Source organism: Colobus angolensis, unplaced genomic scaffold (assembly GCF_000951035.1).
Source record: "Colobus angolensis palliatus isolate OR3802 unplaced genomic scaffold, Cang.pa_1.0 Scaffold8, whole genome shotgun sequence".
Lineage (NCBI taxonomy): Eukaryota > Metazoa > Chordata > Mammalia > Primates > Cercopithecidae > Colobus > Colobus angolensis.
The window spans coordinates 1,706,906-1,720,845 of NW_012121820.1; the positions used below are offsets into that span (position 1 = coordinate 1,706,906).

Here is a 13,940-nt window from a genome sequence, read left to right on the forward strand (position 1 = left end):
AGACCAGCCTGACCAACATTGGCAAACTCCATCTCTACCAAAAATACAAAAATAAGCCAAGTGTGGTGGTACATACCTGTAGTCTGAGCTACTCGGGAGGTTGAGGCAGGAGGATTGCTTGAGCTCAGGAGGCGGAGGTTGCAGTGAGTCAAGATTGTATCACTGCAGTCCAGCCTGGGCAATAGAGCAAGACTCTATCTCAAAAAGAAAAACTCTCAGGACCCCAAACTCACTGGGCCAAAGGGAAATTTAAGCTTGGGAACTGAGTCACGCAATACACAAACAGCTGTAATTTTGCAGCCCTGTGTCGTAGCCTCATCTGTAAGCTATGCTCCCACAATGATAGAAGACCACATTATCTCCCCAGGTGGCTTTCCTCACAAATTGCTCACAAGGAAATTTCTTGAGTCCCTAAATCTTTCAGGGTACATATCACTCCTATAAACTAGGCCTACAAAACTGAGTTCTGTTGACTCTCACCATGACAATGTCAATTACCAGCTTATCTTCACAGGTACAGCACAAGGAGAAGACCAGAAATCATCCCTCTGCCTACTCTGAGACAAATGCACAATGGACTTTTTCATTTTCTCTCTTTTCACATGTAAAATATGGATTTATTGAGGCTAATCAGAGCCACAAGAATGTAACCATTTGTCTCACTGCTTACCTTCCTTCTCCCTCCCTTTTTTCCCCTTCTACTTGCTCTTTCCCCTTTAAATACTGAAGTTCCCAACCCCCCTTGAAGTTTCCAAACCCCCCTGGACAAAGCATAGGCTGCAGATGCTCATGAATCTTATATTTTTCCCTGCCTGCATCCTCAGCCTTGGCTAGACAAACCTCTGTTAATCGAGACCTGCCTCAGTCACTTTGTGTTAACAGTGGCTAGTGTGACTGAGAAACTGAGGTTTCAGTTGAATTTAATTTTATTAATTTCACTGAAATAGCCACATAGGGCTAGGGGCTACCCTCCTGGAGAGCTCAGGTATAGACCAGTTCCTACTCTAGGCCTCCTGCCACTCTCACTTGTCTAGTCCCGCTTGTCAGACTGGGACCAATTGGGGACCTCCATCTGTTCCTGATTCCCAGCTCCTAGTTGCAGAAAGGAGCCAAGGTCCACTCTGAGTGGTGACAAAGCATTAATTTTGTGATAAGTGTTAACATTTAGCCTCCTTTTCACCTTTAAAGGCCCAGTTAATATGGAGTGGATGGAATCTTTTGTGCCAGAAAGTTCATGGTCCTGATCACTGTCATAAACACTTAGATGTCAAATAAAACCATATTAGCTGTAAATGCTAGACACCAACAGCAGTATTAGAATCAAATTCCTGTTACAGGAAAAAATCTGTTGTCAAGTCTCTCACTCCTTCCTTCCCTCTGGATGTCCACATACCCAAGAATATGCAGCTTTGGCTGCTGAGCTTGCAGCCCCTCTTTTCTGCTGCTGTGGGCATTTTTACTCCTTATCAGTTTTACTGAAACCAATACCACTGCTTTATTTGTCGATGGTTTTCACAAAACTGCATGTGTGTTTGCCTCCATGTGCTTGGGGGAAGAGTCTTTTTTAAAAAAATTTTTTTATTGCCATAGGTTTTTGGGGAACAGGTGGTATTTGGTTAGATGAATAAGTTCTTTGGTGGTGATTTGTGAGATTTGGTGCACCCATCTCCCAAGCAGTATACACTGAACCCAATTTTGTAGTCTTTTATCCCTCACCCCTTTTCCTCTAAGTCCCCAAAGTCCATTGTATCATTTTTATGCCTTCACATCCTCATAGCTTAGCTCCTGCTTATGAGTGAGAACATACAATGTTTGGTTTTCCATTCCTGAGTTACTTAGAATCTCCAGTCCCATCTAGGTTGCTGCTAATGCCATTAAGTCATTCCTTTTTATGGCTGAGTAATAATTCAATTATATATATATATAAACATATATAAATATGTATATAAAATATATAAATATATACACACACATATATATATTACACCACAATTTCTTTATCCACTCATTGATTGATGGGCATTTGAGTTGGTTCCAAATTTTGGAATTGTGAATTGTGCTGCGATAAACATGCATGAGCCAGTATCTTTTTCATGTAATGACTCTTTTCCTCTGGGTAGATATACAGTAGTGGGATTGCTAGATCAAATGGTAGTTCTACTTTTAGTTCTTTAAGGAATCTATATGCTATTTTCCATAATGGTTGTATTAGTTTACATTCTTGGGGGGAGAGTGGAAGAGATTCATCTGAGAATCGAGAGGAGGCCAGCATTTCTGCCTCAGGAGTTGAAGCCGTTGGGCTCAGGTCCCGGCTTTCTAATCTGAAAGAGGAGTGGCTGAGTGAGATGAGCTCTGTGGCTCTGCACCTGGCAGTCCCTGTGCTGCCCGCTGAGCTGGGTGCAGAGCCTGGGAGAAGAGGACAGCTGTGCTCCCTCAGGTCTGGGGACATCTCCACCAAGGTGTCTTTGGGATGCTTTGTGGGGAGGGAGGTCTGATTAGAATCCTGGTGATACCACTAACAGTGGATGAAGAAGGCTGCCAACTCTAGAATTGAATGAAATAAAAATCAGCACTCTGACATTCTCCATTTCCCCCGTTCCCACCTTGTGGAAATTTGTCTGCGTCATCTACATGATAGTTAATGGTTCACTGGTTTCCTGCATAGACAAAGTTTAATATAAATAAAAAACCTTTTCACAAAAAAGAGCCTTGATTAATATAAAGAAAAAAGCAGGGAACTGTATAAAGGAAATCCCACTAACAGAGATAACCAATGATATTTTGCATGGTCATCCATCTAGGCTTTAATACATTTTTAAATAAAGGGAATCCTTTTACACACTTTATTCCTATAGCATACTTTTTTTTTTTTTTTTTTTAATTCAGAAGAATGCTGTGAGCAGCTGCCTGACTGTCCCTGTAGTTTTTCTTTCACTGTCTATAGCTTCAGTGAGAACATATCTTGGCTCACTTGTGAAATTATTTCATGAGACCAAGGAAGAAGAGTTCATCAATGAAAAAATTCTGATTTAGGTGTTGCCTGCTAAGATATAAACCTCCAGAGATAAACCAATCTGTTCCCACAAGTAGTGTACCTGTTTGTCTACCCTCTTCCTTGTTAGGGTCTTGTCAGTCTGATAATATAGCTGATAATCTTTTACTTGCATCTCTTTGGTTACTGATTAAGTTGAATAGTTTTTCATCTGTTCATGTGTTATTTTGTGATTTGTATTCTAGGTACAATTTTCTGTTGGGGTGTTGGTTTTCTTTTGGATTTCTTGTGACTCTTTGTATATTAAGATTAGGAATTCCATCGTATAATGCAGAACCCCTGTCCCCTTTTCCCTTTTCCCATTTGACTTTGCAAATGGTAGGTTTTATGATAGGTTTAAAGTTTTAAATTATGGCCAAATTTATGAATATTTTCTTACGTGTTTTTGGCTTTTACATAATTCTTCAAAAGTTCTTCCTTCCAAAACTTACACAAATATTTGCCCAGTTTACATTTTTTTTGTGTGTGTTTGTTCTATCTAAACTTATTTTGGCAAGAGAGAATAAGAATAAGAATACTGGCCTATTTTTTTTCCCTAAATGGCTAGCTAATTTACTTACCAATACTACTTGAAAAGATCCTTTTAACCTTTTATTTGCAATTTAACATTGTAATATACAAATTTTCTCTATGTGCTTGTGTTTCTTTCTGTATCTACTACACTTGATTTATCTGCCTATCTTAGCATTTTCATTGCTGGGTTTATTAATATACCTTAAGATTTGATAACCAAGTCCCTCTAAAAATGGGGTGGGAGGAACATTGATATTTATATTATCTTAAAAATTGACTGTTACCCCAGTAAATGGAGTCTGTGTCCATGGAATTTCCTAAAAGGTTTATGTAAAATAGAAATTCTTAAAATATGATCTAAAAGTCACCTGTATCAGAATAACTTGGGAATGTATTTTAAATTTCAGGTTCCTGAACCCTGCCTCAGAATTCCTGATAAGTAAGTTGGGCTTAGGAAACTTTTTATAAGTCCCAGAAGATTTTTAAGAACAGTGTAAGAATCTTAGCACTCAGATAAAACATGGTGAGCAGCATCCAAGTTCCTCCTGTTTAAATGTTTAAAAACATCCCCACGACCTTCTTATAAACTACCCATGTAGATGTACATGTGTGCATACAGGTACTGAGAGTTACAAATGTATCCTGTCGATGAACATTTTTGAGTACTTAATGTTGTCCAAGTGCTAGGAATACAAGGATAACACCTGACATCTGAGATTTGACCTAAAATGTGTAATCCTACTCCCTGATTATGCATCTATATATATCAAACTCCTAATATATTTTAGGTGAAAGCAAAATCACTGCCCTAGAAGAACTTGCAGTTAGTTGGGGAGAAATCTATGCACAAATGGTTCAACTTGAGGTCGCTTATAGAGGGCAGTTCATCAGATACAAGATGATCCAAATAAAAATGGTGTTGGTTAATGAGGGAGAGTATATGAAGCATCAGCAATAAATGGGGGCCAGTCAAGACAGTTTTTCTAGATGGAGGGAAAGAACAGCACTCCAATTGCAACTGAAATTAAAGAATCAGTATTTTTCCCTTAAGAAGCAATAGAACACTCTCTTAGAACTGGTTATGTTTCCTGAGCTCTGTGTGTCAGTCTTCTACTTTAATATCCTGGGGTTATATTATCTGCAAATTTTCCATCTGAACTGGTCTGTCATGGGAACACAGGTATTTTGTTCAGTTTGTCTTTCTTTAAAACATTGTTTATCTTCATTACTTACTATCATGTTAAGATGATGATTCCAGCTAAGAAGACAGCACATTGAGTACAGACCTAATGCTTCATAACCACCTTTTTGTGTCTGCTACTTGCATGTCTTTAGATTCTGGAATACCCAATTGACGTACAATGCAACCAGCTGCCCTTCTTACGAAATCCAGATATCTTGGTGGGAGAAAATGACCTGACTGCCCTTAGCTATCTTCATGAACCTGCAGTTTTGCACAATTTGAAGGTCCGTTTCCTGGAGTCCAACCATATCTACACTTACTGTGGTAAGTCGGGGGCATCTGTTGGCTGCATGTATTGGAAAGTGCTTACTAGGTTTAGACTTGCTCAACTCAAATGCTTAGGAGTCCTCATTTCACTCTCTCATTTGTAAGTACCTCTCCTCTGAAACCCTTGAAAGGTTTGCAATCAGCGAATGTAGCTTAATTAGGCTGCCCCAGTCTCTGTGGGATGACTGGTGTTAATCATGGATCAACCAGGGAAGAAATGGGTCACACCATGTGGTGCGACTGGCTTAGCTCAGTCCTTGGAGTCCTGGGAGAGGAGTAAGTACAGCATCGTGCCTGAGCTGGGTGCCTGCTCTCAGCACCGAACCCTTGTTTTGTTTTGCCTTGTTTTATTTTCTGCTTGAAAAGCCTGCTTTTCTGTGATCTTCTCACTTGCCTCTGTTTGTACTGACATAACACCCAATGAGTATTTGTCAAATTAGTGAGCAAAGTGCATAACATACTTAAACAGTCCTGAAATTATATTTGATTTTCTTAAAACTTCTTCTGTCCTATATTGCAAATTCTGATCTCTCTCTCTTTTTAAAGAGTATTGCTAAGTGGCATAGCAAAAACAGAACCCTATAAACCATTGTTTGAGAGGCAAATTGAGGATCTGGGTGGGGATTCCGGCTGCAGGGCTTCTTTGTGGGAGTTGCTCCTTTGTGGTCTTGTCCTGGGTGGGAACGCCTGGCACGTTCCCTCTGGTCTTGCTCATCGTCATAAGTGACACCTCAGTCACGCAGGGGTTTTTCACTTTTATATTCCACTTTGGTTTGGAATTCGTAGTTTTAGCTACTAAGTTAGTTTTTCTTCCGGATTTCAGGAGCTGTCAATAGCAGGTTGATTCCAGTGCTTGAGAGCTGTGGTTTCCCAAAAGCTCCTTCACTCCAACTGCTGGTGGGAGTTTTATTTGAAACAAATTGATAATTATCAGAGCCTTTAATAAGATATTTACTTCAAAAAGAAGACTTTTAAAATTCGACTCCTATTTTAGGAGAAAAAGATAAGTGACCATCAGGTTCTGTTTTTAAAGGAATCCCCTCTAAGATGTCCTAGTGTCTATATGTATTTATCCAAATGTATCTTGACTCCTCCCGTTCAAGCTGTTCAGAGTGACTGAATGGCACAGAAGTCTGAGTCATCCAGGAAGCACTAGATGCTGCTCTGGAGGGGCCAGGATGTTTAAGGAAAACACGTGACCTCGGAGTGTGATACGGAAATGTGAATTGCATGCTACATGAGTGAGAATCTTACAGAACTCTAATAACAAGCAGAACCTGTGAGGCTGTTCCTAAGAGGATTCTCCAAGTGATTAGTCACATTAGTGGAATGTATCAGGGTTCCGGGCCTTGTGTTTTGGTCTTTTCAGGCAAACTTCTGTCAAGAGGACTTGAGTGTCTTTTTTACCCCTGGCCCTTTCCCCTTTATGTGGAATAATCTGGTTTATTACACTTCATGTTCATAGCGTCTCTTTTCAGACACCAGAAGGGAGCACAATGTTGGAGACTTCCCATCTTAGCAGCCGCCCTTTCATCGTCTTCTCCTTCCCAAGTGACTGGAAAAGCTTCTGGTTTTTGTACCTCAGTCAATGGGTCTTCTGACATCCAGAATGTGATCTTATGGGAAAGAAAAAAGCATATCTCTGTTTTGTCTGAAAGATCAAATTCACACTTTTTTCTTTCTACAGGCTCAAGTAACAACCTGCCTCACCCAATTCATAAAAGATTTTCTGAACCTTATAGCATTTCCTGATTTCTCAATCAACACGTATTTACTGAGTCCATCATTGCAATGCATTCTTTAGGGGACACAAGGTGTGAGGGAAAAAAGTTGAGATGTGGTATAATAAAAATTGGCAAACATGCAGCCCTTACTATACAAGGCACTGGTCTTAAGTGTTCTTTTTTTTTTTAAGACAGGGCCTCACTCTGTCATCCAGGCTGGAGTACAGTGGTGCCATCATAGCTCACTGCAGCCTTGAATTTCTGGGCTTAAGCATTCCTCTCAGCCTCCTCGAGTAGCTGGGACTGTAGGCCTATGCCACCACGCCCAGCTAGTACTTTTTTGTAGAGAAGAAGTCTCACTGTGTTAACCAGACTGGTCTCGAACTCCTGGCCTCAAATGATCCTCCTGCCTCAGCATCCCAAAGTGCTGGGATTATAGGCATGAGCCACCATGCCTGGCATTTTCCCTTGCACCATGCATCGTTTTTCCTTAGGATGTCCCAAATAAATGCAGTTGTTATCTCCACTTTATGTAACAGTTGAGGAAACTGAGGTACTGAGAAGTAATTGCCAAAAATAACATAGTTGGCTGAGCCAAGATTAGATCTCAAGATAGGTAAATTGTATTCTCTGTCCACATGTTATTTGTATTTTAGTTAAGATAGCCAATATACAAATGAGGAAATGTATAGTCCTTTCCCAGATTTTAGTTCTGAGATGGATTTTTAAGTCTCTCTAATATATACTGGTAGAATTTAATATCCTCTTCTCTCTGATCCTGGAACACCTTGCTCATGTCTATTTTATGAACTCAATTTATTTTAGCATTTGTGTGTGTGTGTGTGTATGCGTGTATGCTTATACCAGGCTGTAGGGTATTTGGAGACCTGAAGCATACACATGAGCCTTGATTGAGCTGATTGATTGGTTAAGACTGGTTCTGCTGCCCTCTCATTCTTTGGTTTTTGGCGTATGTATGAATGAGTGGTTGCCTTGAGCTGATGCTAGCTGTCTGCTGTGCTGTCGGAATCTGACCACCTTGTCTGTTTGCAGGTATTGTACTTGTTGCCATTAATCCTTATGAACAGTTGCCAATCTATGGACAAGATGTCATCTATGCCTACAGTGGCCAAAACATGGGAGACATGGACCCCCACATCTTTGCTGTGGCAGAAGAAGCCTACAAGCAGATGGCCAGGTGAGAATGTCCTCAGCCCAGCAATCCTCCTCAGTAGTCAGTGAGCAGGAAGGGGAGTTTTTCCCTTCCTCTGCAGCTGATGCTCACAATGAGATGGTAAGACTGGGATTGAGGGAAACATCTTGGAAACAAAGCAGCCCAAATTCTATTACTTACCTCATTTCCTCATGCCTTTATCTTATTCTTGTGAACTTGAACATAGACTTGGAGAGCAGTGACTCTTTAGACTTATTTCATTTTTTTGAGCAATGGAATAAATCTCTTGCATTTCATCTCTCTTTGACTTCCTTTTGTCCCCTTTTCCTCCCTTCATGGTATAATATAATTCATTTAATAGCATCTCCATTCACTTACCCCAGCCTGATCTACAGCTAGTCTCACTGAAGACTCCCTTTTGAAGAAACCAGGACTCCTTGACAACTCCTTGAGATGCCAAGCACTGGAGGGCAGAAATTGAAGTTTCAAACTGGCAGCTGTGCATAGTGGTTTGGGGTTTTTAGCCTGGAAGTGGAGCTCTGTTTAGGTATTTAAGGAGATCTTCTCCTTATTGCTGTTATTCTTTTCACTCTGAAAAATAGCAGGTCTGTTTGTCAGAAAATGGGTTGGGTGATGGGCTGTAACTTCAGCATAAAGTAGGGAGAGAGAGCTTTATCGGTGTTTTGGGGGAAATGCAGTTCTCAGTTAATGCTAAAACGCTAGATTCTTTCAGCCAAGTTTTTCTCGTCACCTCTAGAGAACATTTTTTGGAGCTGGCAACATATAGCAAAGTCTTTTTGGAGAAGGGAAGCTATTCAGATTAACTTAGTAAAAAGAGTTAGTGATTTTTATAGGGGGAGAATCTCATTCTAGGTGGTCTGTACTTCAGTGGATTTCAGGGTATCATTTTCATCCCAGTGGAAGTTTCCATGAGGGAAGACTGTTTTATGGGCGTCCATGCAGATTTATAGTGCTTCATTGCTGGCTGTAGAGATCAGTATATAAAAGGTCTGCTTCATTATAGATACTCAGTGAGGTATTCAAAATAAGCACTGATTGGAGAGCTGAAAAATCTAATAGAATGATCTGTAACTATTTCTCCAAAGAGTGGAGCTAAAATTATTGCAACCTTTGACTTTTCTCTGAAGCCAAATGAAAGACCACATACTACATTAATCTGCTATCGGGGCTCAAGTAGAAGTCCCTTAGCTTGGCAACTCATTGACGTGCACCTCCTACTCAATTGTGTGTGGTTTAGAAGATTGTGTGGAGAGAAGAATGAGCATTAGCATGTTGCACAGTATGCAGCCTATGCATGAGTTTCTGTTGGAGGCCGTGGGTATGGCACAGAGGAGGGAGGCCTGGGAACTGAATGGATGCTTTGGAAGAATCTATTCACCCGAGTCTACATGCACTTCATGTGAGAACGGCAACACTCTTTCCTCCTTTAGAAGATGGTTTATTTATGGTTCTGAAAGAGAAGGTGGGTGTGGCTTGGTTCTTACCATGTTCTACCATGCCAACAGCTCTGACAGCTCTCTAAGACTTGTCCTGTCATGACTGGCCTTCACATTTGGTTGCTTTCATCCCCTTCTGTTAGCCATTGCACTTAGGCATGTCAGAAGTTTCCATTCTTCATCAAAGCTGCTTATGGACCACTGTAGGCTTGAGAATCTTCTAGCTTTCCATCCTGAGGAATCTTCTAGCTTTATCCAGCCTACAGACCCCCTTGACAAGATTCCTGTGTTCTTCCCTGCAATGCCTGAAGCTGAGTCCATGGTTATCCTACACTTGGGTTATTTCACTTGCTTGGGACCTTTGCACCCATTATGGGGAAGGGGATGTGTGGGAGTCTGGGGTGATAGTGGTGATACTGTCTTGCTCTAGGGCAATGAATTTAACAGTAGAGAGTTTGGATGTTAAAGCTGAACTGGGATTGCTTCCTTAAGGATTTTCTTTAAGGTTTTAAGGTTTATACTTCTTTTACCGCTGGGTCCCTAATTTTGCTGAAGTTCTTGTGCAATTTTTGCTTATGAACATACATTAGAAGTAGGAAGACCAGCACATGTGGCCACAGGGGAGAGTTTTTTTGTTTTTTGGTTTTTTTCTTTTTTGATACGGAGTTTTGCTCTTTCACTCAGGCTGGAGTGAAGTGGTATGATGTCAGCTCACTGCAACCTCTGCCCGCCGGGTTCAAGCAATTCTCCTGCCTCAGCCTCTTGAGTAACTGGGATTATAGGCGTGGGCAACCACACCTAGCTAGTATTTTTAGTAGAGATGGGGTTTCATCATGTTGGCCAGGCTGGTCTCGAACTTCTGACCTCAGGTAATCCACCCACCTCAGCCTCTCAAAGTGTTAGGATTACAGGCGTGAGCCACCACAGCCATCCAAGAGCTATTTTTGAATTAGTTCTGTTGTCAGCAGCTCAGGGTTTCTGTTATTGATCTGAGAGGTACATTGGGAGCCTCAGCAGAATCTGTTGAGCCAAGAAAGAAGGGTGACCCATTAGTTAGATGCAGGACAAGTTTTTGCTGTATTTCCTGTATGGGCCTTCTCTATCAGTTTTGAATACTAGAACACATTCATTCAACAGTACCTGTCAGCTGTGTTGTGCTTTTTCTGACTCATCAATAGTCATTGGAATAATTATGTGGTTCAAGTAGCCATAGGCTAGCACAGTGTACTTTGAATTTGAGCCTTCCTAACAGCTGGGTGAAATGAAAGGTGTAAGAAACTAACATTAATAGTTTTCAGTCTTTGGAGACTACAGCTCAGGTGGCCTTGGACTCAATGATTCTCTTCATTCACCGGGGACACAATTTTCTTTCTTAATGTGGCTCACACAGGGACTCTTGATGCTTTGAGTGCGTGTGGAGACTCTGTGAGAGCATGAGGGGCTAAGTCTAGATCTTTATTCCCCCCCGCCCCACACCCACCCACCAAGAGTTCCAGGAGAAAACTGCTAGTGCTTGGAGGAAAGTTAGAGGAGATATCAGTAAGAGAAGAGAATCGAATCGTTTACTGGCCCTATCTCTGGTCATATTTACCAAGTCTGGGCTTGAGGGTGAATACAGAGTCACAGTGAAGAAAAAGGGGGTGTTAAAATCCTATGAAACATCATTTTCATGAATTCTGTCCACTGCATGAGAATCCTGCGAGAAAGGGGCTGACCTCCACTGCTTAGCTCTGTGCTTTCTACTCCTCCTTCCCTGTCTGAGACCCAGAAGGCCCACTCCCTCATTTTACCTTCCTCAACTTCAGCCTCAGGTCTTTCATCAAATCATTATCAGCAGATGTTTATAAAGTATCAGTTATTTGATAGGCTGAATACTGGCCACTAGGAGTAAGACCTCACCCTGCTTCTTAAGGGGCTCACTCTCTGGTGGGAGAGAGAAGACATACGTAGGCCAAGAAGCCTATAACTGCAGGAAGTATAAGTAGAAACTGTGCCATGGTGTCATTTAAATTGAGTTTGAAGACCTAATGTCACAGATAGTCCAAGAAAACTAGGATTTTTAGCTGGGTCTTGATGAATTGGTAGGATGCATAGAGTGAGAAGAGGGCCTCTAGGTGGATGGAGTAGTGGACCATGACCTCAGAAGTGGGGCATCAAAAGGCATCACAAAACCTCAAGATACTGCCTTACACTAGGATGTCTACAATCAAAGATATGATAAGTAGTGTTGGCAAGGATGTGAAGAAATTTGAATTCTCACACACTGCTAGTGGGAATGTAAATTGGTGCAACTCTTGTGGCAAATAGTCTGATGGTTTTTCAAAAAGTAAAAAAAAAATCCCCCTATGACCCAGCAATTCCGTTCTTAGGTATGCACCCAAGAGAAATGAAAACACATTTTTTTTTGGTTTGTTTTTTGAGATGAATTTCACTCTTGTTGCCCAGGCTGGAGTGCAATGGTGCAATCTCAGCTCACTGCAACCCCCGCCTCCCAGATTCAAGCAATTCTCTTGCCTCAGCCTCACGAGTAGCTAGGATTATAGGCACCTGCCACCACACCCAGCTAATTTTTATATTTTTAGTAGAGACAGGGTTTTGCCTTGTTGACCAGGCTGGTCTTGAACTCCTGACCTCAGGTGATCCACCTGCCTCGGCCTCCCAAAGTGCTGGGATTATAGGCGCGAGCCTCTGCACCCGGCCTGGAAACACATATTTACACAAAAACTTACACATGTTCTTAGCAGTGTTATTCACAATAGCCAAAAGGTGGAAACAACTTAAATGTTCATCACCTGATGAATGAATAACCAAATGAGGAATATCCATACAATGGAATATTATTGGCCATAAAAGGGAACAGAGAACTGATACATGCTACCACAATGATAAACCTTGAAAACATGCTAAATCAAAGAAGCCAGATACAAAAGACCACGTATTGTCTGATTCCATTTCTATAAAATGTCCAGAATGGGCAAATCTATAGAGACAGAAAGTAGATTTATAGTTGCCTAGGGCTGGAGTTTGAGGCAAAATGGAGAGTGATTTCTGAGAGGTATGTTTTTTGTTGGGGTGGTTTTGGGGGGGTGATGAAGTGTTCTAAAAATTGGTTGTGCTGCTGGATGTACAACTCGGCAAATGTACTAAAAATCATAGAATTATACACTGTAAATGAGTGAATTGTGTGTTCTGTGAATGATAATTTAATAAAGTTATTGTAAACAAAAAGACATGGTCAGAAGACTGTACCTAGGCAAGTTTAACCTGCATGGTGAATGGATCTGCAGGGGAGTTCTGGGCTGCGAAGTTAGAAACAAGGTAAAGCCAGACAGTGGAGGCCTTTGCAGGCTGGGGTGAACTTTGAGGAAGAAGTATTATTCTATTAACAGAGTACAAAGGTGGCCAAACGAGTTTGGGAAACCATGGATTAACCAAGTTAAACGTCTTCCTTTAAGGCAGAGCTTCTCAGAGCCTTTATGTTGACACGCCTTCTGCGTTTCCAAGATAGGGATCCATTATGCTGGGTTTGCAAATCATATTTAGACACAAAACTGTTTTCAAAGATTATTTCAAGGGACTAATGTTCTGTGCAACACTATTTGGGAAATGCATAGAGCAATGGAGAAATTTTAGTGTCTTGGATAAGGAAATAATATGATACAAGAGATGTTCAAAGAAAATCTCTTCTCTTATGGGTCCTATTTCTTAATGATCCTTTTCTTCTCCATATTCCTGTACATTTCCAAGGATAAGAATACCTTCTCATGAGAAGCTTAGCTTGTTGTGGAAATAACTTGTCTGTATCACGTGGATGAAAGGCAGGGAATTATAAAGTATGAGACTATGTGGCACAGTGTTATGTTCTATTTCTTTTATCTTCCATGCTTTACCCCAGGGGATGTGATTGGTGCTCAAGAAAGAATAGGAATAATTGACTCATTAATGCATTTAGTTCTCAGAGTTGCTGTCTGAGATTAGTTATCCCCACAATACAGATGAGGATAGAGACTTTTGGATGCTGAATAGTTCTCCAAGGTTATGAAAACAGTAACTGGGTACAGATGGAGTTCAGACCCTGTGTTTGCTGCACAGCTTCCTCCATTAGCTAAGAAAAATGATACTACCTCCCTAAATGGGCAGAGATGGAACCCAGACCCAATCTGATTGCCCAATGCTTCCTGTATTAGCCAAGAGGTGTTCTACTTCCCTTGATGGGTAGCAATGGAATTTAGACCCAATCTGTTTGCCCCAGAGCCTCCTGCATTAGCAAAGAAGCCCTACTGCCTCTCTAAATTTTGTCTGCTCAACCCCAAACAGTCTAGTCAGAACAGAGCAGATTCTGGTCCCCCAAGTAGCACTGAGGGGCAAAAGGGATAGATATTTGTCCTTACAGTTTTGGTGTGTTTTCCAGCCTTGTTGGTGGGAGTGTGCCGTCTTATTTGGCTGGCTGTGTCTGATTGCTTTTTTGAGCCATGTGTTTTATTTGTGCTGTTTCCCGCCCACTTTCCCC

At 41.2% G+C, this 13,940-nt stretch overlaps 1 protein-coding gene across 1 annotated transcript in view; it reads left to right on the forward strand.

Annotated features, from left to right (window-relative positions):
* MYO5B (myosin VB) overlaps positions 1 to 13,940 on the forward strand; it is a 316,975-nt gene that overhangs the window by 66,099 nt on the left and 236,936 nt on the right. The window contains exons 3-4 of the mRNA XM_011929181.1: positions 4,901 to 5,072; positions 7,853 to 7,997. Of these exons, the coding sequence (XP_011784571.1) occupies positions 4,901 to 5,072; positions 7,853 to 7,997 (317 nt within the window). The remainder of the gene's footprint in view (positions 1 to 4,900; positions 5,073 to 7,852; positions 7,998 to 13,940) is intronic.